General features: G+C 40.9%; 1 protein-coding gene across 1 annotated transcript in view; it reads right to left on the bottom strand.

Moving 5' to 3' along the window:
• Positions 1-24,078, bottom strand: part of trpc5a (transient receptor potential cation channel, subfamily C, member 5a) — a 211,572-nt gene that overhangs the window by 5,440 nt on the left and 182,054 nt on the right. Inside the window, exons 14-17 of the mRNA XM_084923523.1 lie at positions 13,638-13,833; positions 13,123-13,332; positions 5,569-5,610; positions 2,482-2,571 (exon numbers count right to left, since the gene is read on the bottom strand). Of these exons, the coding sequence (XP_084779649.1) occupies positions 2,482-2,571; positions 5,569-5,610; positions 13,123-13,332; positions 13,638-13,833 (538 nt within the window). The remainder of the gene's footprint in view (positions 1-2,481; positions 2,572-5,568; positions 5,611-13,122; positions 13,333-13,637; positions 13,834-24,078) is intronic.

The following is a 24,078-nucleotide window of genomic DNA, read 5'->3' as shown; positions in this document are numbered from 1 at the left end:
GGTCAAGAGACATGCAAAAAGAGAGGAAAACAGAGTGGATAAATCCTGAAAGTGAGTGTAAAGAGACTGGGGTCGGTGGAGGGGAAATGACGAGAAGCAAACATTTATTCTCAGTTTAGTTGGCATCAATGAAACTTGTAGGTTTCGTCTCAACTGCTTAACATAAAAGAACAGAAAATAAAGGTTTAACATGGACAAAATGAGTAAGTCTGTTAACCCAACAGTATTAAAATATCAGAAGCTTCAGGGTTTACTCAAAGTTTCTTAAACTGTATAGCCACACATCTGACACCAGATGTACTGTACTGTACTAATGATATAGCTTCCTCCTGCTGATGGAAAATTTGTTGGTAAAACTGATGGTAATCATAGCCGAGAAGTGACCAGCGTTCCAAACTCAACTTTTTTGACTGTTAATACATCATCTTGGGCAGTAAGATTGCAAGTCAGCAACAACATAGTACGACTCAACTTTGGGAGACACGAGTGGCAAGAAAGGGGTGAGATAAACTCACTGATGTCTCACACCCTGTACCCGGTATCACCTTTGCAAATATCCTATGACCAGAGGTGTGTTATATCTTGCAATACAACTGTAAAGAACAATTCCAGGTGGTAAGGTCCAAAGTGCCACTTAGCACTGAGTTGTATTTGATTTTGGGGAATGATACTAGAGCACTTTCTTGTGGTTTTTGTCTTTAATGTCTGTAATTGCCATTGTGTGGCATTGTCAGCAAAATATAACGCTAAATCAATGGAGCAGCTAACTTTCTCTGAGTAAAGAAAGAAAGAAGAAAGAAGTGGAAACGTTATTCTTCACGGTCTGTAATGGGTCAAACCCTTAAAACCCTGGTTCTTCCACTTCCTACAAGGTACTCAGTAACATGAGACCATGAAATCATGATTTATTCTCCACACTTCCAATTTCCAAAGGACCTTGAGAGCCCTAGGACATACCCTCGTGTTTATTTGAACTGTCATTTCTTTTAAAATTGGTTTACAGTACAATCTAAATCTGTATAGCGACCCAGACATTATGCGATATCTATATTTCTGTGTATTTTCATGGAACAGAGACAAATTAGATCAGTTTCTTCTGACTGAGAGTTCCCATTAGAGTTCCATCATGTTGTTTGTTTGTATTTTTTTGCTTCAGGCCATCTTTACTTTAAAACAACTGTTAACAGTTTCCATTTGTTTATACTCCAAATCTTTTGCTTATTTGTGTTACAAACAATCTGCATTCGAATTGCTTTGAATTTCTCTTCATCATCCGTATGATGTGGGTCTTCGTACCCAGTTTTCTTACATAATAGCTAGAGGCTGTGGATGGGCGGGGCCGAGCAATTATTTGTAGCTGTTTATTTAGTGTGTATATTATGTAATGTTGCTTTGTTCTTTTTAAATTGAGACCTTTAGGACATTTTTGGAAAATGGGATTCTACATCTCCAAAGATTAGCCTTTTAATCATTTCATCACAGATTAAATGAATTATATTCCTTAAATCAGTTGGTTTCTAGAAATGGATAAGCATTGAAGGGAAGGAATTTCCTCTCCCTTTCCCCCCCAAGAAGAAAGTAAAACAACTATTGGAAGATTTTCACTGTGTTGCTTAGCTCTGAAGCATCCACCAGGGAGGAGGGCTGATGTTTATTCCCATTCAGATCACGTGCATCGTGAATTTAGCCTGTAGCTTTAATACAGAAAATTACCATAAATGCCTGCATAAACATGCACTCTGTTTACTGTAACTCGCTGCTTGCTGCATTTTTCTCCTGCAAAACTGAGAGCAACGAGACCCAAATAACTCTGCTAAAAAAAAAATCCTTTTTGTCTGTCTCACCATATGGGATCCAAATGCTTCACTGGGGAGAGTAAAAACTGACTTCAGCATGCACCTGATCTGTTTTTAAGCACACAAACGCACACTTTCTGCACAATTACAACTCCCGTATTCTATATTAGTACACACAGAAGTACACGAGCACACTCGGGGTGTGAACACTGATTGAGTATGATGTGCACCTGATGTTGTTTTTGCATTGAAAAACCCAGAGGAACTTTCCACTTCAAAGCCCAGGCTGGGCTCCAAGGGCTTCATGAGAAACAGACTCGGGAGGTAAAAGCAGCTCAGAATAATTTATGGCCCAGAATATTTTGGAAAGGCAAAGAAGCTAATCAAGGGTTATTGACTTAATGGCTGGTATTGATGAGAGCTGTAGATTTGGGGCAGGAGGTGGTTATTAAAAATCTTTTGATAAATCTCAGTAGAGACGAAAAGCAGCTCTGCATCTGGTATCAGTGAAACCTGCACTATTATCACAGCACAAACATACATAAACAGTTGCTGTGCTGTGTTTCTGCAGACTGGCCTGTGAAGCTTTTAATTACAGATTTGCTGCAAACCTGAAGCAAGATGGATTTTACACTCATTACTTACAGCATGTGAGAGGTGTTCTGTCTTTATTATGATCACCCACCTTAAAGTTTTCCTCTGTCAGTCCCTCGTCTGTCTTGGCACTGCGTATCATTGCTGCCACGTACCTCTTCACCAGGTTCCGGATCACTTCCTGTTGGAGACAGTTGCCATAATTTCATTGCTAGCATGTGTCTGTGTTTTTGTGATGGACCTGTCCAGTCTATGCTAACACCTGCTGATAGTTTCACACTCCACCCTCTCTGTACTCTCAACTGCTCTTTCATTGGTTACAGCCAGTTCACAGGTCATTGTTGTTAATATCAAATCAACCAATCACATGAATTTAGGGCATGTAGAGATTGTCAAAAACCTGCTGAATTTCACATTAAACATCAGAATGAAGAAGAAAGGTGATTTAAGTTTTAAATATAAGTCACATTATTGTGGCATGGTTGCTGGTTCCAGATGGGCTCTATTTCAGAAACTGTTGCTCTACCAGGATTTCCCACACAACCATCTCTAGGGTTTACAAAGAGTGATCCATAAAAGAGGAACTATCCAATGAGCAGACTTTCTCTGGAATAAAATGCCTTTTTGATGTCTGAGGTTAATGGCCAGACTGCTTTGAGTTGATAAAAAGTCAAAATCATAGAAGAGCATCTCTGAAAGCACAACACATTGAACGTTGAATCAGCTACAGCAGCAAAAGACTACATTGAGTACCACTCCTGTGAGCTAAGAACAGAAAACCGAAGAAAAGAAAGAAAAGAAAAGCTCAGAAAAATTGTTGCCAGGTCTGATGACTCTCAATTTCTGCTGCAACATTCAGATGGTAGGGTCAGTATTTGGTATAAATAACATTAAAGCATCCAACCTTCCTTATACCAAAAGTTTTTAGCCTGCCTCAGACCCCTTTGAGCTTTGGTTAAACACCACCTGAGTATTGTTGCTTTATAACCACATTGTACCCACCCTATAAAACTGAAATCATCTCAAACTGGTTTCTTGATCATGGCGACGTGTTCATTGAACTCAAATGGCCTCCACAGTCACCAGTCACCTTTGGGGTGTGGTGGAATGGGAGATTCACTTTATGGATGGGAGCCAACAAATCTGCAGCAACTGTGTGATGCCATCATGTCAACGTGAACACAAATCTCTGAGGAATGTTTTGTTGAGAATAGATTCCTTAACATAGATCAGAGTTAAAGAGAATATAGTTTGTGATTGCTTGCAACATTATAATATTGCGGTTAATGAGTGTAAGAATACAAAATAGAAAATAGGCCTGGGATGGCAACAAAGAACTGGGGTGCAAGGCAGGAGGACAATCAACCCCCACCCCTGGGGGAGGAAGCAAGAGTTACTGAGAGTGAGGGGCAAACAAAGGGCAAACGCACACTACCTTCAAAGGAGGTGGGGGTCAGGGTGTCAGCACCCTTGGCCACTGTACTAGTGTATTTCCATTGTGGGGGTGTTTACTGTAGGGGGGAGGAGACCAGAGGTTATAACTGTAACTGTTGTGTGGAGTTCTTTAGATCAGCCTTTAGCATAGGACTGCATAGGATGCAGTGTGCTGATCTCCAGATGCATCTGTAAGAATAATGGGTAATAAAAGGATTGTGTAAAACATGGAAACATCTCAGCGTGATCTCTACCAGGACCAAAAGAATCGCAGAGACCGGCGTTGTCTCAACAGTTTCCAGCAGCTTGTTGAATCTGTGCCATGAAGAATTAAGTTAAAATGCTAAATTGGGGTTTTTAAAAAAGCCTTGAGAGTGTCTTGTAGTTCTTGGACGTTTAAGCTTGTATTTATCTTCTCTGAAGATCCCTCCAAACAAATCGCCTCCAAATCAAGGATGTGCTCCTACTGAAAAAATAATCCCTACAAAGAGAAACTTCACAAACTTACAAAGTACTTACTATACTGGCTAAATCCATCTCCACGATACACCGACTTTTACTGATTTCTAATGTACTGAATACCCACTGAATCTTTATTCATTCAGATATTATATCGTTGTGCTCTGTGTCTGTCTGAGCTGTGTGAACATTGCAATGCAGCACAATTCAACCCTGTGTAGGAATTTAAATGTTATTGTCTCATTAAATAATCAGCCAATGAGGCGGGTCACCCTCATTGATTTACAGACCAAAGACAAATTTCACAAGCATTTGGTGCTCAGTGGGTGGCAATTCAAACCCTGACACACTGCAACAGTGCGCACACACACTAACACACTGCATCCTCCCACAGTCAACACCTGTGCCTGCCAAACAGGACGGTCTGGCATGCTGTCACTCTCCGCCTCTGCCAAGACACACCACACACTCTTGTTAAAATGCAGGACAGATTCCTGCAGCAAACCTTAAAAAACATGGACAGATATCAAAGTAACAATCAGCACTGCCAAATACAAAGTACTGGCGTTCCTGCGTTTGTAGTCCCTGCCAGTGCTGAGGTGTCAAAATACAAGAGCTCAGTTTTGGTTGATTTGCTCTACTAATACTGAAAAAATCCCCTTAAAGCTGGACATCAAACGGAGGGTTACAGCTGCCAAAAACAATACACGGTTTCGTTTACTGAAAAAGGTGCTCGCTGTCTTTGTAACTCAAAGTAGAGCAAAACTCTCAAAACACAAATTCACTTGGATTCACAGTAATCAGATCTTTTGCTATTCACGGGGTGAAAAGCACACAAGCGTTTCTCTAGTGATTTTTAAGGCCAAGGGGGTTAAAAAATTCTCAGGTGATATCAGTTACCTGACGTACAAGAGAAACAGTGAAGATGTTTCACAGCATCTGGATTACATTGACCTTATCAGCAAGCCTTTACTGAACCCTACAGCACCCTTGAATCATACACTTTAGAATCACAGATTCACTGGTTTTCAATGTTGAAACCTCAACATTTGCATTATGGCAGCCAGATGGAACTACTGGCTTTTTGAAGCCACATGTGGCCATCTTTGGACAAGAGTCAAACAAATGGAAGCGAGACCGAGTAGTAATACAAAGTGGGGACTTTACATATAACTCAGTGACTATAAACCTGAAGATACTGAGTTTGCTGGCAAAGCAGTGTGGGGAAAAGTAGTAAGGACACTCCTACTGTATGTCAGTAAAGATGAAGACAGGAACTACACACCTGGTAGTGCTGATTCTGCCTCAGACTGTCGGCATGACGCTCCTGCAAAGAGAAGAAAAGTTGTGTTAATACATGGTTTTCCACATTTAGCAAAAAGTTCTTTTATCCTGTATCTCCAAAAATGTGCACTCCCTTACAACTAAACTGTACCCTCACTTATGACAGCAGGGAACGCCCTCTCTCTACCGAAGACCAACAAAGCCTACATAAGGAGGCAACAATGACACTTTCATCTGGTATATTTCGGGGTCAACTCCTCTATGGGACCATTTTTATTAAGGTTTGGCTCTTCTTCTTCTTGCTGCTGTACCCTTTTAAGGGTTACTGCAGCAGATCACCTGCCTTCATCTTACCCTATTCCCTAGCATCCTCTGTCACTTAACCCTTTGCATGTCCTCCTTCACTACACCCATGAATCTTCTCTGTGGTTTGATAGATTGTGTTAAACAGTCTGGTCTAAAAGTCCACTTCCCTCTCTAATTGACTCCATACCTCCACAGGATTGTCATGAAGCATAGAAAGTTGTACACAATGCTTTGAGTGCCCAGGTAGAGTAGAGAGGCACTATATAAGACCCAGTCCTTTTACCAACTACTCTTCAACCTCTTCAAAGCTGCCCTCACTTCCTCCTTACTAATCCTCTGCACCTTTTTATTCACCAACTTTCCTCTTTTCTCCCTCTCATTTTCTTATTTTTCATAAAAAAACACTTTGCAAGGTTTTGTTTAGAGTGTACCCTTTAACTAGATTATCCTTCTTAGAAGTTTCACATCCAATTTTTTGGGTTGTCAAAGCAGTTTGGGGAAGCTCTGGCTACAATATATCGACTTAGCTTCTGACGACAAAACCCAATTTGGAGCGGGTGGGCAAACGTTTCTGCCTGTCACTGTTACAAATACAGGTAAACTGAAAGAAAAAAAAACTTTGCTGAATCAAAGGATGACAGCTGGTGAACTGAGGCCGGAAATTTGTTAATATGTCCCCTCTTTGCTCTCCACATAGACTGTTTACCTTTGAGCTAGTCGAGCCTGTTCAAACGCGATTGTGCCACAGAAACGAGACTACAAACAGAAACCACAAATATGCATATTCATATCGGTTTATAGAGATCATCATCAGGATGATAAATCTGACATTTTTATAGAGAGTTTATCTGTCTTCTAGTGCCAAACTGAACCAAAAGCAGCCAGGTAACAAATTGATTTTGGGAATTTCATAAGAAAATTAAGCTTTTACAATCCTTCATACTAGAGAGGTGCCGAATAATGAATTTCACTTAATCATTTTTTTCCACTCAAAACGATTATATATGTAACAGTTTAAAGGGCCAAGTTATGCCCTTCATTCACATTTCAGTGCTGTCATCCAGAATCACAATCATTACAGTGGCAGAAACGAGCAGAAATGTGAATCTCTCCTCTATAAAAGGCTTTTCTCACCTTATCCAATGACAAATTAAATCGAGGTGAGCATGCTGGGAGCATGAAGGTTATTTTTATCGGGCTACAGCAAACCAAACCTAAGACACAGGACTTGTCACTATGCTGCAGACTTTGCTGAACTCAAGAGGACAAACAGACATGAATACGTGCAGATTTCGCAATACGATATCACATATAGAATAATAGATAAATCGAGGTGAAACCGTTAAAGGAGTTCAGAAAAAAGTAGAGAAAACATCTGTTTTCACATCAAACCCATACAAGTAACCACTGCGCTAAAGTGACAACAGGTTTAAAAAAAAGCTCAGAAAACAATAAAATATATGATTGAATTTTTCCTTTTTATTATGAGTCATTTTACTTCATGTGTATTCTGTGCTGATGTTCTTGTAGCTAAAGATTTTAAATGCAGGATCTAAACAGTTATCTGATCACAACAAATTAAATAATATTAATAAAAAACAATAAATCTGCAGTTAGCAAAACACCTCCCACCTCCACCACGACAGCTCCTCACTTTCCTGCTGTGTGACTTCATGTAATATCTACTGTCACATATGTCTGCGCTGCTGTTCTTCCTGCCTCTGGCTTTCCACGTTTGCCTGCTCGGTCTCACAGCAAAACATGAAATAGTCATAAAAAACAATCTGTGTTTGTGATTCAGATGACTTTGAAAAGAATGCATTTCAAATGGAAATATATTCGTTATCTGCAGCACGTGCACTCAGTGGCCCTTTTTTGGGTACAACTGTTCAATGCAAAACAGCATGGTCATCACATTGAGGAGGAAAGGTGATTAATTAATTAATTCTCTGCTTGGATTTTCCCACACAACCATCTTTAGAGTTTAATGAGAAACTATCCAGTGAGCAGCAGTTCTCTGGGAAAACAGAGCAGAACGGCCAGACTGCTTTGAGCTGATAAGAGGATAACAGAAACTCAAACAACCACTTGCTACAACCAAGGTATGTAGAAAAGCATCTCTGAATGCATAGCATGTCAGACCTTGAACCAGATGAGCTATAACAGCAGAAGACCGGACGCCACTCCTGTCAGCTAAAAACAGGAAACTTAGTCTATTACTGTTATTTGCACCACCTCAATGAAACTGGACAGAAGCCTGGATAATAGCTTCCTGTCTGGTGAGTCTTGATTTCTGCTGAAACGCTGAGATTGTAGCGTCAGAAGTTGGTTTAAACAACATGAAAGCAGTGGATCCATCATGGTTCAGGCGGCTAATACTGTGATAGCATTGGGAATATTTTCTTGGCACGCTTTAGGTCCGTTAGAGCTTTGTTTAACCAATTAAAACCGCTGTGAGCACAAACTACTGTGACTCCTGAACCAATTGAAAAATTTCAGCAGTTCCTGAAAGCAGCTAGTCTGTGCTTTTCAGTGATATGAGAGTCAGGTAAACCCATGCAAGGTGCCACCTTCCAAATCTCGGCAAATAACACAGGACACAGTAAAAATAATGGTACATAGAACCCAAACTCTGTCTCATCTGTCAACAAACCTTTGTCTTCTTGGGGCTGCTGTGACGCCATGACTGGGATTACTGTATTCACCCTAATATCATTGAAAAGTGCAGGGTTGCTGCTTTCAGGAAGCATTGGAATTATTTTAATTGTGCAAACGGTTCAGGAGTTCTGGGAGTTTCGGATGTTTAAAAAAATGTTGCAAAAACCTCTCTGACGCCAGCAACAGGTTAGCCTTTAGAGGGTTAAATGCCACAGTTTGCATGAGTATTGTTGCTGATCATTTCCATCCCTTTATGACCACAGTGTACCAGGCCTCTGATGGCAGTTACCAGCAGGATAAAATCAAATCCACAAATCTGGTTTCTTGAACATGACAATGAGTTCACTGAACTCAAATGGCCTCCACAGTCACCAGATCTCAATGTGATGCAGCACCAAACAGTTTAACCCAAACTACGACTTTCCAAAACATGTAGTTTTAATGCTTAAATCATTTTAAATAAAAAAAAAAAAAAGTAAAGTGTTTCACATCCAAATGTAGACTTTTTCTCCTTTTTAAAAGTGGAAAACACTGATTTCACGTAAATGCACACAAATCAGTATCTGACATACGAGACCGACACGACAAAAGCTGAAAAACTGTGTTCAGAAACATAACTCAACTGGTCATAGGTTGGGAGGATTTTGAACATGGAGGAGCTGTGGTGAGATCCACAAGTTCATTTTACATGGTAATGTAAAGGCTTTATGGGGCAAAGTATCATTTTTTTAACCTCACACATCAACTTTATCACAATTCTAGACACATGAGAAACAGAGAGCTCATTCAAACCAATTTGCTCCTTTTAAAATCTCAACAATATCAGTAAACAGACGAATATTTGGCCAGATATTTGTCAGCCGCAGATGCACGTCAGCTGTAACTCGATGTTTCAATGGCGTCGAGACGACTAAAGACTCGTCTTCATTTCTGCATCTGTCACACAAACATCCATCATCTCTCTCCTGTTTCGTATCTCGCATTTTTTCATTTTGTTTTCATCTCGACCCAATCACGGCCGTTTCACCTCTCCGTCTCCGCTTCATCTTCATCATGTTTTACACTCGTCTAACTCGACCCCCTTCGAAACTGTCTCCCTCTCTTTCTCTCACTGCTTGCTGCTAATGCAAAAAACCCCGACACACAAAAAACTTCACTCAACCCCGTCCCTTTCTTCAGAGCAATCATTATTTTTCATATCTCACGCTGTTTTTGTGTTTACTCTTAATACACACACACGCGTGCACACACACACACACACACACACACACACACACACACACAGGCTCTCTCCCTCGATCAGATCTCTGCAGTGCTGTGTGTGTCTCTGTGAACCTATGTGGGCTGGTTGGCTTATATAACTCAGCTGACTTCAGTTGGGGTGAACATGCCAGCTGCAGTGTGTGTGTGTGTGTGTGAGAATTATCGCTCTGCGCCGCGTGCTCGCCGGCTCTCTCCAGCTGACTGGGCTGTTAAATGTGTTTATCTGCCGATGTTCCTTCTGTGATTATAGAAACGCAGCTGATGTTCGTCCATGTGCGGTGCGATTGTATTTGTTAGGTTTTTTCTGTTCTGCTCTTTCTTTGCCTCTTTAATCCACTCTCACTGCGAGCAGACCGAGTCCTTCTGCTTTGATCAGGTGGGCGACTGCTCAGAGGTCATAAAAGCCACATTCACTGCAGATCATTTGGATCTGCATGATTTTATTAATCACAAAAAGAACATCAGCTGACAAGTCCTTCCTCCGCCTCCCCACTCACTTATTGTACTAACTCTGCTGCTTTATGCTGCTTCTATTTCAGTCGGTACTTCACAGCAAACCAAACCATCAACCCGAAATGTTCAGTAATAAGAAGAAAAAGCCTGGATTTCTGTCAGGTTTCACAAATCTCTGTTACTCTAGTGTATGTAGGCTGATCACAGTTTTCTGTGTAATAAACCCCCAAAATTCAGAGTCAGTAGAAGACAAATACAGTATGTCAAAGTTTAAAAAAGAAATACTGTTGTAAATATTGTGGCTTTTATATTGGGACTACTGTCAAATCAATTTTGGCTAAAAAAAAAAACCAAACCAAACCCAAATACATCATTTTAATGAGAGCTTTTTAAATACATGAGGCATAAACTCCTCACAAGCAGCTGTTCAGCTTTTCTCAGCTAATGGAAATGGACTGTTATTATCATTATTATTATTATTTAAATTAGTTTTGTTTCTTCTGTGATTCAGTCACACTTGAGCTGGGATGTCAAACTAATTTTACACCGTGGGCCGGACCAGTGAAGCTAATTAATCCCTGACATATCCTAATATAAGAAAAACAAGTGCAATCTCAAGAATAAGTCCCTGATTTCTAAATGGCAAATGTGCAAAATAAAAATTCCTGGTAGCTTACTGCCCAGACTGTCCTGTATTTATAGTGGAAAATTCCTATGTTTGACACCCCACTAGAGAACCTAAAAATAGGTTAGTGACCTGATCGCGACTAGGAAAAATTGGTTGTCACGCAATGATTGCACTGAATTTGCTTTTAGAGGCAGATTAGTTGACTAAGTAGTTGACTGATCAAGCATTTTCAATTATAAGGCGATTACACATGAAGACACGGCGCTGTCCGACTCGGGCTGACTGCATTTACTCTCAGACAGACTGGCAAAGTCAGTCTGGCGCAGACAGATTGTCAACACATAGCAATCAATGGGAGTCAGTCTGTGCAGGTTAGCAAAACGTACACACAGTGTGCCTTTTTGCAATAGTGAAGATGACTCAGCTGGTTTCAATCTGGTTATATTCCTATATAAATCAAGCACCAATTTCTGTCTCGGACGTAAGAGGCAGATGTAAGATGGCCTATGCATGCAGCTGGCGACAGATCTGCAAGTTCCCATTTCAACTCTAACAGACAGAGTTGAAATCAGTCTCATTTTGCTCCTGCACAAAAGTAATTTCAAAGGGAACAATCACAAGTTTATTGGACAAGGTTACAATAATTTCTCAAACCTCTGTCCCCTAAGGAGCCTTTCTGAAGATTTTAGTTGCATCAATGACCTTTGTAGTACAGTTTGGCTTTTAAGCTTTTCATTCTGATTTACAAGCTAAAGAAGATCCATCTTTTAATTTTCAGAGTCACGGGGGTGTATTCCACCCATCACAGGGCAAGAGATGAGGTCCACCAGTCATTCAGCCATCCACTCTCACATTCACACATATGGCCAATTTAGAGTCATCGGTCAACCTATCAGACATGTCTCTGGATGTCAGAAAGAAGGGAATACACACACGGACAGGTAGAACGTGCAAACTCCACACAGAAAAGCCCAAGATTCACTCCATAGCAGTCTGTTGACGTTTACCACAGTCATTCTTCAGGTCTTTGCCCCTGAAACCGTTGTTTCTCTTTTCTGAACTCAGTGGTTTCTGTCACATTTCAGAGCTGCTTACACAATAAATTACTAGGTTTGCAGCTAGTGAGAGTGGTCTCTGCCTCTACAGCTACCTGTAGAAAAACCCAGGAATGATTCCAATGGTCATCAAACCACGACTTTACTGACATACACTGAGGTGTCAAAACTTGTCATTAAGGGTACAGAGAAGATCATCGAATGTAGTCTTTATGAGGGAAGAGTTCAAACCTCCAAGTTTCCATTTATAGCCTGTAAATTCTTCAGTCTTCAGCCCAGGACAGTTTGTAGGCTTTGCGCACACATAGCATATTAGTTCACACATTAGCAGTGACTCCAGTTTATTCTCAACGTTGTGAACTTTAAAAGTTTCGTCTGCTGCTGTTCTGAGTGTCCCATAACTGCAGTGTTCAGAGTTTTGATCCTGGCAGCTGCATCTCGTTCTGTCACCATCAGTCAGTTTCAAAATTCATCTTCATCTTTCCAAATACAAACAGACTAAATCACATTCCTGTCTGGGACTGGAGTGCAGAAGGCAACAAGGATGACACAAAGAATGAAGGAAATAAAACAATACACACGCCTCAGTACAAATATCCCATCCTTCCCATCAAATACTTTGTACTTCACTTTTGCAAGAAAACAGGGAAATAGTTATAATTTCCATCTTCCCGTTCATATCCTCAACAAAACGTAATGCAGAGAGCGACGTGTCCAGGGTGGATGTCTCTCACCCAGTGTCAGAGTTATAATCTATAACTACCGCTTGTCCTCGACATCGTCAGCAAGATTATGAAACAACTTCCAGGTTGAATTTAATTAAACAATGTGTAATATTTCTATCTCTATATTTCTATAAATACATCACATTTTTGGTTTTGAAATTGTGTCTAGAGAGCAGATGTTGTAGGTTTTTTGGGCTCTTGTTTTATCTGTCTTTTATAGTGTCCTTTTCAATTTAAAATGGAAAGCTTGCACCACCACAAGGTTGTGAAACCCTGCCCGAGAGTTGAACTCAGAAGAAGCAAATTAGAAAGATGCTGTGCAAACATCTGAACAGACTGTTGATGCTTTCAGTGATAAAATAATAATTTAAGAGGGAACCATTATGGTTAAGCTCAACAAGAATGTTGCAAACAGAATCCAGATGTGTGTATACTGTGAGCCTCTATCTTGTTCTGCCTCCACTTACCGTGAACTCCCGCAGGTTTTCACATTTGTGCGTCTCCTCCCCGGGCGGCTGCCCTGTCCTGCACAGCTTGTTGTGGAGCCACATGAGCAGGTACCAGAAGGACTTGGGGCTTGGAATGATGTTGAACGGAGGCGGCAGCGTGCCGCCCTCGTCAAAGTAACTCATCCACAGCTTGGTGCGTGCAAACTTCCACTCAATGTCAGCATGGTCCTGCAGCAGGAGAAGGAGGCACCTGAATTTACAAGCTCAAGAGACAAGGACAGACATCTGAAATCTCTGAATTCCTCTTCATTAATGGTTGATAACGTCCACTGAACTTAAATATTTGACTTCAATATTTAACATATCAAATTCTCTTTGTGATGGTCACATCCTGATTAAAACAGAAAGCACACTAACCCTAAAAGAACAAACTTCTCACGGTATAGAAACTGAGAGTGTTCACTGGACAAATGACAACAAACAAGCTTCCCCTGACTCACTAATCCTTTCAGCACACTCATTCTTTCACTCACAGCAATGAGTTGGTAGGAGTTGTTCATCATAGCGATCAGCATGTTGAGCAGAACCACCAGTGAGATAACGTTGTACGTCCCGAACATGGTTGCCCCGACAAACTCCGTAAACTCGTGGCGAGCCTTCACGTTGGTGACGTACAGATTTAACAGCCCAAATATGGACCAGAAGAGAGACTGGAGAGTCTCAAATAACCTGAGGACAGAGTGAGAGGAAACTTCATAAGGTTCGTCAAAAGATCACAACAACAAACTGCTTTTAAACAAAAAGGATAATGCAACAAACCAGAGAGACAACGCATAAATAGCTTTTATCTATATAAACCTGTCTCTAACTCCAAGCTTTAATTTGCACATTATTTAGACACTTGCTCAGCTTAAACCACTCGTCTCCCAGTTTTGTGTGTTTTCAAATGCAGCCGACAAGCAAAACAAATTTAGACTGATTTGCAATTTAATAGAAATTCAAATCCAAACTGAACACTCAGCTAATGTTGTCAGCATGATTGATATGAGATTTAAACCACCCACAGGAAATGTCTTTTTGGGTAGAAGCAAATGTTATAAGCTGACAGATGTAAGTTCATTATGACTGGGCTAAGTAAAACTGCTCTCAGATGCTCCTGTTCACTCCCCACATCGCTAAAGCTGCAGTGAGTGGAGACTAAAACTTTACCTGCATATGAGTTTAACATTTAAATGCACAAATCTGCTCAAGAAGACGCGCTGCAATTGTTATCAGAAAATGGCCACAGATCAGAGTTAGTAATATCAGTGCTGAGTTAAACCGAGTCGGCATTTGTTGGCACAGAACCTGCATCCAGATGGCAACGCATTACATGCTGCAGCAGGAGAAAGATGAGCATCAAATACACAGTGATGCAGTTTTTTCCTGCACTGAGACAATACAGCGATGTGTCCTTCCTAAGGGTAGATTACTGACTCGCCGTCACTCCAATGACCCTGAAAATGATGTCTTCACACATTTCATTTTTGGGTAATTAGACATTTGTTCGAAATCTGTTTGCTTAATTACAAAATACACAACCACATTTCCATCTTGGCTCTGAATAAAAACATGAACAGAGAAAGATATCACTTCAGTCCTAGAGAACTGGTTCAACGAACATTTACAGGTCAATCCTTTTCTTGGATAATTGACTGACTTTGTACCAGACCCCTTCCTGATGCAACCTTCCCATTAATCTAGGCTTGTGACAGCCTGAGGCTTGTTCTGTTTACCCTAAAGCTACTACCTAAAATGTTTTAGCATCCACAGGCCAGACCAGAGCGAATTTCTAAAATGATGAAATTGCTGTGTAAAATCGAGGTTATCAGGTGCACAGCTGTTCCCTGCCTCGGGCTCCCTGGGAGGTTTGTCCAGCTACATCTCACCCATCTACACCTTCACAAAGCTGTGTTATGACGTGCCGGTGATGTGGTTAAGGCTTGGCTTTCAAAAATTATTCTCATTTTACAAAGTTCATTCACCTCAGGTTGCGTCCGTGCAGCTCACGCCCGCAAACTGAGCTCTTGCATTTGTCTTGTGACCTTTTAAGCACAAATGTCACTGTAGTAAAAAAGCTTGCAGTGGCGTGTGCGTTCAATAAATGCTCAGTTTGTCCATGATTAAAGCAGACCACCTGTGTTTCTGCTGAACACTCGTCATAAAGGCAGAAAGAGGCCTGCAAAAAATATGGTTCAAAAAACCAAAAAAAGCCTCTGTACTTCACCTCGCTTCTCTGCTTTCTCCTCAAATATGACCCACAACCAGTGTTGGTCAAGTTACTTGAAAAAAGTAATCAGTAACTAATTACTGATTACTTCCCCAAAAAAGTAATCCCGTTACTTTACTGATTACTTATTTTCAAAAGTAATTAATTACTTAGTTACTTTTCAAAAACACGATTTACAACCTGAATAGGTGATAAAGCGATAGATCTTTCAGGCCAATTCTACTTTTTCTACATAATCCATCATAAAATATGTAATCAAATGGAAAAGTATCTTTTTTTAACTTGTTTTATCAGTTTTAATCTTTTAACTTTATGCATCAAGCAAAAATTTAATTATATGCACCATTCTCTGACTTGAATACATTAGTTTAACATTTAAACCTATTTTCTGCACATTCCAGCACATAAAATAAAATATTTTTTGTGTTTACACTCAGTCTTTCAAATAGATGCAAGTAAAACACAGCAGAAAATAAATAAAGTCAAAGACTAGCGGTCCTGTTGCTCTATTTTCACCTGTAAAACAGGAGTGGGGTAGGCGGAGGTTTACCCTGGTGCAGGTGTGCCGCAGCGGTCAGTGGAAGAATCCGCGAGTTTCTCTGTGAATTTCCCATTATGTCATTGCGCACTCGGTGCTTGTTTAGGGGTTTTTTTTTCCGCTGTAAAAAGAAGTTTTCTTCCCACGCACAAGGGACACTAATGTTTTTGTCACTTTTTATGGAATCAAACTCAAAGTAAGGTCAGTACTTCCACGCTTTAAACGCTGCACGCTCATACTCTCTCCTGCAGTCGATATGTGATCCATTGTTGATCTGCACACAGCTGTTGTCACAAACGGTGCACTTGCTTACGTCACTGTCATGAGACATTCTTGCAAAAAAATCACCGTTTTAGTAACGCAGTAGCGTTCCTACGGGAAAGTAACGGTAATCTAATTACCGTTTTTGCAATAGTAATCCCTTACTTTACTCGTTACTTGAAAAAAGTAATCAGATTACAGTAACGCGTTACTTGCGTTACTGCCCATCTCTGCCCACAACTGTTAATCTTGAACCCGGAAGCAGCGCCTGGATGTAGGTGTGATGTGTGCATGTCACTGCAGATAAACAGCGAACCAAACCTGCTTCACTCGGGTTTGGTTCCAAACTTTGGGTTCAGACCTAAAAACAACTCCAGAAGTTTCACTTCTGTAATCTTCACTTATTACCACCCCAGGTTTCCTCTCCGTTTCCATCTGCATTGATTTTTTTCCCCACCCTCCCTCTTTTCTCCCCTCCTTCCACCAACTCTTATCATCTCCCTGTGTCACTTCATTCCTCTGTTTACCTCCTTATTTTATTTCCCTTCCCTGCTCGGTCTGTCTCGGTCGCTCAGTCTTTTTTTTCCCTCTGTTTGTGTGACAGTCCCAGTTACAGGGGAGGTTATTGAATTTTTGATGAAATTGGTAGCGGCCGACACTACATCATGAGAATGAAAGAGCGAAAAAGAGCGAGAGAGAGAGAGGTTTTGTCTGCGGGGTGTTATATTTGTGCTGCATAAAATATTTAAGACTCCAGCATTTATTCTCATCGCAGCAGGACTGTGTGTTGTCACCGGCGTGTGTGAGTGATCGCTGTATCAATCGGCGTACAGGCTGCGTGTGAGCGATGGTTTTAATGTTTGTGTGTGCGCTCGCTCGGCGCAGAGAGAGACAGAGAGGGCGAGAAACTTCGGAGATTGTGTAAATGAAGAGAGGCGGGGTGAGGGAGGTTGGAGGGTGGGATTGAATCCACGATGAATGAAGCAACCAAGCGTGATATTGCGCCGCAGTTATGAAACGAGGGGGGGGAGGAACGTGTTTCGGAGGGGAATGAACAATGAGCGGGAGGAGGGAGAAACGAGAGGCGGTGAACTTTCAACCGAAGTGAGGAGGGACAAACTTCCTCGTCTTCTCCCTCGAAATTCTCGCCAAGCAACATTTGATGCAATCTCTAGTATCCAGTAATTCATTAGTCCTCCCCTTCTCCACCTTTCTGCTGTTTCCTGTTATCCAAGCTTGGTTTTTCATGTCTCTGCTTTGGCTTCACCCACTTGTCCTCGTCCCCTTCGTTTTGCACGCTTGTACCTTTTATTTGATCTTCTCTCTTTCTTTTCTTTGCTTATTTCTTCTCCTCTCCTCGTTTGCATCCTCTCCCGTCTCATTGACTGTCCTCGTCTTTCACCTCACCTTATCTATTCTTTGCTCCTTGTTCTCGCTCATCTATTTTTGTTTCCTTCTCTCCGATATCCTCCTTTCTCCATTCCTCCTTTATTCTCATGTTCAGTTCTTGTTTTCTTCCCTCTTTACTTTAACTTTTCCATTTCCTTTGTTCACCTTTCCCATTCCCTGCTTTTTTCATTTCCTTCCCTAACTTTTCCTTTCCTATTACTCTGCCTCACTCTCACCATTTCCACTCCTATCCTCACTACCATCAGTCCTTGTTTATTCTCCCCATCTTGCCTCCTTTATGCTTCTGTTCTTTGACCCTTGTCTCCTTATTTGTCTCATTTCTTTTTCACTGTTTTCTACTCTCTCATCATTTCTTCTTCTTTCCACTTTTTGTTTCAACTCCTTGCTTTCTCTCTCTGTCCTCCTGCTCTCCTCACCTCACCTTCAGTCCTTTCCCCCTTCTCTTCTTTCCATTCTCGCTCCAAATCTCTCCTCTCCACACCATATTTCTTCCTCTTTCCACCTGCTCCTTCTCTCACCCATAACTTCAGCACTATCAGCCCACTGAATGCCCGTTATCAGTTGTTATCACTCCCATAGGTACCACCAGCAGGCGGCCTGCTCCGGCAGCTAAGTTAGTAAATAACAGTGACGAGGCCTTTGCCATTACAGCTCCAAATCTGTGGGACAGTCAGCCAACTGGGATCAGTGCTAACATCACCAGTGCCCTTTAAATCTTTTCTGTTATTCAAAGGATTTCATAAATGCTTTATTCTCTTCTTGTCTTTGGTATTTTTTAGCTTTAATCTATAATGTTTTGTTTTAATGATTTCCATTTTCAGTTTGTTTTTTTTATTGAATCTTTTAATCTTTTTCTAAAACACATTTTATGGAAAAAACATGTTATATAAATTTAGTTTATTTTCATTCTGTTGCTCAAAAACAATCTTATGTCTTTCTGCTGAAAGGGCATAAGAAAGGTGAGTGTTTCCTCCATGACAGATCAAAAGTAGTCACACGGACATTGAAAAGAATCCACTGCATAGAGTACTGTGCATAAATCTTGTGCCACTCCTTATTTCTCTATTGTTTGCTATCAAAACGGGAAATAGTTGGAGTTTATTCAAACATATGTAAACACAGAATTACAGTATATGAGGCAAAAACAGAGTTTATACAATTCTAATAATCTTAATAGTCAATATTTGGTGAGCCCACCTTTGTTCTTCAACACACGCTCTCTAGGGGTGCAACAATACTTTGGTGTCACGGTTCGATATTTTTTCGATACAAAAAAAAATGTTCATGCCTTTTTAATTTGTCATTTATTAAAATTATAAATATATATTTTAACTCAAAAGTACAGTTTTTAAATTTAATGTTGCTGAAACAACAAAGTAATAAAAATATATATATATATATCTGCAGGGCTCGCAAAATTTCAAAATCCCTGGTAGCCCTTCGGGCAGGGACTCTTCAGTTTTTGGTAGCCCAAAATAAATTTAAGTAGCCCGAATAAAAAAGAGAGCAATTTTATGATTGATGTTTTGTTTCCTGTTTTGTTTCCTTTACAATATTATACATTAAAGTATAATATTGTAATGGAAACAAAACATTAATCAAAAAATTGTTGAAAAACAAATTACAACATTGTATAAAAATTACAATCATCAACTCAAATACTAATTGAACAGAAATTTCTATGAACTTGTAAGAACTGTGTAGGACATGAATCAGTCTGTGTCAGATCCTGAATTTGAAATTTCCACTGAAGTCACGGGTAAGAGGCAAGTGGGACCAAGATCTAGGACATTTGCTTTTTGAAGTTTGCAAAGACTGCTAAATTTTGCCAATGGTAGTCCACTCTTTGCAACATAGTACGCTGTTTTAAACTGATTTTTCAGGTTTATTTTTAGTATGTTATTTGCAATTGGTGTTTGTTCTGGGAAATATTTGCAGACTGAGCAATAATGCATTTCTTGCATTTCTCATGGGTTCTAATGGGGGCCTTTCTTAAAATGACTGGTCCCAGTAACAAAGGCGCTTGTCGACTCAGAAATCGAGGGAAAACCAACAACACACCCGGCAGAACATTGTGTTATTTACACGGGTGGACACAAGTGGTCCGCATTCGCTGTCAAAATAAAAGACGCGCACCAGATAAGAAGTTGCAGCGCGCGTTTGCGTCCATATAAAAGGCACTGTTTTTGTCCGCTAGAGTGGGATTTTCACGGCACATTCTGCACCACATCTCTGTGCGTTCATCATTTGTTTGAAGCCAGCTCACCTCCTGCAACCACTTTTCTGAGAATACGCGCTTCTTTTGTGGTTCGGACTCCTTCTGACATTTCTTTGGAGGTGGAGGAAAACCAAAGTAACTGCTTAAAGGAGCTTCTTCGACATCTTTAAGAGTTCTAAACAAATGTCTGTCCTCCTCCAGAAAATCTTATGTACGCAAACACGCGTTGCAACTTCTTATCTTGTGCGCGTTTTTTATTTTGACAGCGAATGCGCACCTGCGGACCACTTATGTGCAGCCCTGGTTATTTAGCTCGTCATATTGCAGCCACAGAAATTCTTTTGTCCATGAAACCATAAAGCTGCACTTTCTTTTTGCCTTATAGTCTGATTTGTCATAACTTTTCCGTTTTGTGGTAAGCTTTTCTTTGGCTGTCACTTCTTCACCCTGACCTGTCTTATTTGGCTCAGCAGAACTAAAATATATATCCTGCTGCTTTTACATGCGCACTCACATAACGCTCAGCGATTCTCTGCGCGATCAACCTCTCACATGTTTAAGCTTGCTGCGGGAGATTTCATTTGTCATGTTTGCGTAGTAAGCTAACGATTGATAAGACGATGTCAGAGGAATTGGTGCGCAAATTATCATCACTCACCAATCAGTGCTGTCGCTCTCTATACACAGTTCGCACGATTGCAAAGTGAAAGCAAAAAACAAGCGCAAATTCAAACGCGATTTCAATGTGTCACATATTGACAGTGGCTCACCGATGCCAATGACATAATTACCCAGCTACATTTCCGAAAGAATGCAAAAGCATTGACATATATTTTTCCTTCCTACGATAGGCCGACGGGCAGGGCAGAGATAGATTTTGGTAGCCCGACTGGAAAAATCGCTAGCCCCGGGACGTTGGGCTAGCGATTTTGCGAGCCCTGTATCTGATTGAGAAATCACTCATCTTTGGAAAAGAGAGTTTATTACAGAGAAATGTCTCTTTCCAAAATAAAAGCTATACTATACGCTTCTTCTGGGCTATATTCTCAGCAGCATATTAAACATATCAGGTCCGCATAAGGAGAATCATGTGCTAACGGCTGTCTAAATGACTCGGGTAAAGTTTGTAGCATGCGTGCTTGTTGTTTTTGTCTGCTTCCACTTGTCTTTGCACTAGGATGATGTCGGAGTAAATGTGCAGTCATATTCATTGTGTTCCCACTAGTGCTGTCAGCTTTAATCTCGTTGAAATGACGTTAACGCCACAACACGGCAAATCTCCGTTAACGAGCCACCGCAGATCGCCCTGTGCGTGGGGCTGGACGGCCAACACGTTAACGAGCTAACTGCGCTAACGCACTAGTTCCCACCCATGTAATTGAGCATTGCGTGGCACATCCAACATACTGTTTCACTTTAGTCCATGACGCGCTTACCTTCAGAGTCATACGTCACATGAAAATCAAAATAGTTCCAAAGCCAAATCTGAATGAGGGTGGGGGAGGTTCGATTTGCCATGTTGCAAGGAGAGCTTAACTTCTGTCTGCTAGCTTGCCCTGCGCTCAGTGAATCTTCGACTACTCCGCCTAGGCTGCACTGTCGAGCGCAGATCCACTGAGCGCTCAACACAGACAGCATCGTCAGAAGGAAAGTTGATAAAATAAATTAAAAATTTTGTATTGTTCATACATATGCGTACCGAACCGAAAGCACTGTATCGAACGGTTCAATATCGATACGAGTATCGTTGCACCCCTAACGCTCTCTTAGGCAGCTTTCTTATCATTTCTTTAAGTAGTCTTCAGGAATAGTTCTCTAGGTTTCGTGAAGGACATTGAAAGCTGTCGAGATGATCCCCACACTGCTTCAATAATTTTGAGGTCCGGGCTCTGGGGAGGCCGACCCATGACTGAAAGTGTTCCACTGTGTGCCTTTCTATCCAGGTGTGCTTTTACTGAACTACCAGTGTTTGGCGTCATTGTCATGCTGAAAAGTGAAACTGTCCACCAATCAGATTCTTTCCAGACTGCACGGTGGATCAAAGTCTGATGGTACTTTTATGGCCTCACAATTTAATCAGTTTTAGGATCTCCAACGCACCTCCCTCCTGACCTCTTCAGTCGTCCTCGATCTACACAATTGTACAAGCAAACAACCGAGGACTCGCTTGATTTATGACCTCAGGAAACACTTTTCCACTTAATTTATGGCCTGAATTGCTGGTTTGATTCTTAATGTATACAAGAGGATGTTTATGGCGTTATTTTTGTGCCACTGTTCTGAGCGCACGGAAAAAAAATTTGAGCGCACGTGAAAAAAAATTGAAGGTGCAAGTGTTGCATTTTGAGGAGAAGTTGATTTTGAACGAAGAAAAACTAAATTTGAGTGAACAAAATTCATTGCTGCGTGCAAAAAATGTTTTTCAGTGTTTGCTATTATCCATACACACACAACAGCAGCCCCTCTCACTCAGTTTTTGCATTTGCGCTCGCTCGCAATGTGTTGCTCGCGCTCTCAACATTTCTGCCCGTGCGTGCTCAACTCTTTCTCTACACCCTTATATTTGTGCCACAAAACCAGCCAATCACAGACTTGGATGCAAAAAAATCTGATTGGCTGTTCTGGTGTCCAATCAGTTCGAAATGACGAAATGCAATATCCCAGAATGCATTTTGTCCAAAACTCAAACGAGGCAGTGGCGGAGGAACACAGAGTGGCAGAGTTTGAAATATTACTCTTTCTGGGTCACAAAATAAACTTTTAAGATATTTTCATGCGAGAATGGTGCTGTGTAAACTTCAAATATCTGCTCGATTTATCAAGACATCACATATAAGTGCTCTAACGTTTTCGGAGAGTTAGATGTTCAGTTTTGAAAAATTTGGTCAATCCAGAATAAAACAGGGTGGCAAATTGAGTATGTCTGCAGTTTTCACCCTTTTAAATCTGCCCTAGAAAAGAAAAAAAGAAAAGAAAACGAAGATCTGACTGCTACACCTGAAGATTAAAAGCAGTAATTCACAAAGTACTGTTGTCATATCATGGTGCTTACAGAGCCTAGAGTTAAATATACTCTGTACATCAAAACGATCACGTGTTGGAAAGCTCCATTTTCAGTGGGAGATTTTATTATTCAAGATAATCCTCGATAATCTGGCTGACTTTATGTTTATCAGTGATGACAATAAATGATAACACACCTTTTAGCTACAGGAGGGTGTCTGCATGTCAGATGTATGAGAGTGATACCAACTGATAACCACTATTTACTGGGCACGTGCGTCTGTCCCTCTCACATGCGTCTAATTTTGTATTTTGTATCCCAATATCATCTGCCTTTCTCCTCCCTGCTCTCCATCCTCTCTCATCTTTCTGTCCACTAAGCCGAGCAGTAAATTGCTACAGCTGAGTCTCGCAGCCACGCAGTCATTTGACTGTTATAGTTCTACAGCTGTGTGGGAGGCGAGCCGAGAAAGCGACTGCGTGCGAATGTGTTGTGCATTGTGACACAGAAACGCTGTATGAAGCGAATCTGTGAGAGAAAACAAAGTGTGTTTAGATTCAGCAGCCAGACAGTGTGCAATTAATCAGCGCAGCCTATAGCGCCGCTCTTTCTAGTAAATATGAACCATTTTTAGGGTGTGAGAAATCAAGCAGCCTGCTGGGATTATGAGCTGCCTGATGCTGTGGCACAGGTTATGCGTTCTTTGTTACATGTAGCGCTGTTAGACATGCACTCCTGTTCACTGATCTGATATGTTTGCACAATCAAGTTTGGTCAGCAGATTAGACCTGATCCTTCCATCTCTGCACAGTTGACAATGAGCCGGCTAAACAACTGCAGCTGGTTATAAGCCAACTTTATGCCCGCTAGTTTTAAGCGCGTCTTCTAAAAAAAAAAATCCCACTTTCCCTCTCATAAACAATTTGATTACAGAGTTTATTCGTTAAATATCCGATTCTAATAATGCTAGATCCATTCCATTTTCACTAATGCTACCTAACAACAGCTAACAGGAGGTAACTGGAGCTAAAAGCGCCTAACAGTAGCAGTGTTTAATGCCAGAAAAGTTCAGGACATCCTAAACAAATCAACTCAGCGTCGTTGTCATCACTGAGTCATCGACTTGTACCAGATTCCTTTCACAAAGTTTTACAGCCTCCTCCAGAGTAAACAGACGTGGACACGCATTGATTTCACACATTGTAACTTTAACTCTTCTCAAATTAAAGAAAAGTGACTGAAGTGAGATCAAAAGACACCGGTGACAGACTGTT

Source organism: Perissodus microlepis, chromosome 3, assembly GCF_051167445.1.
Source record: "Perissodus microlepis isolate ML-2025 ecotype Zambia chromosome 3, ASM5116744v1, whole genome shotgun sequence".
NCBI lineage: Eukaryota > Metazoa > Chordata > Actinopteri > Cichliformes > Cichlidae > Perissodus > Perissodus microlepis.
This window is presented reverse-complemented; position numbering and strand designations above follow the sequence as displayed.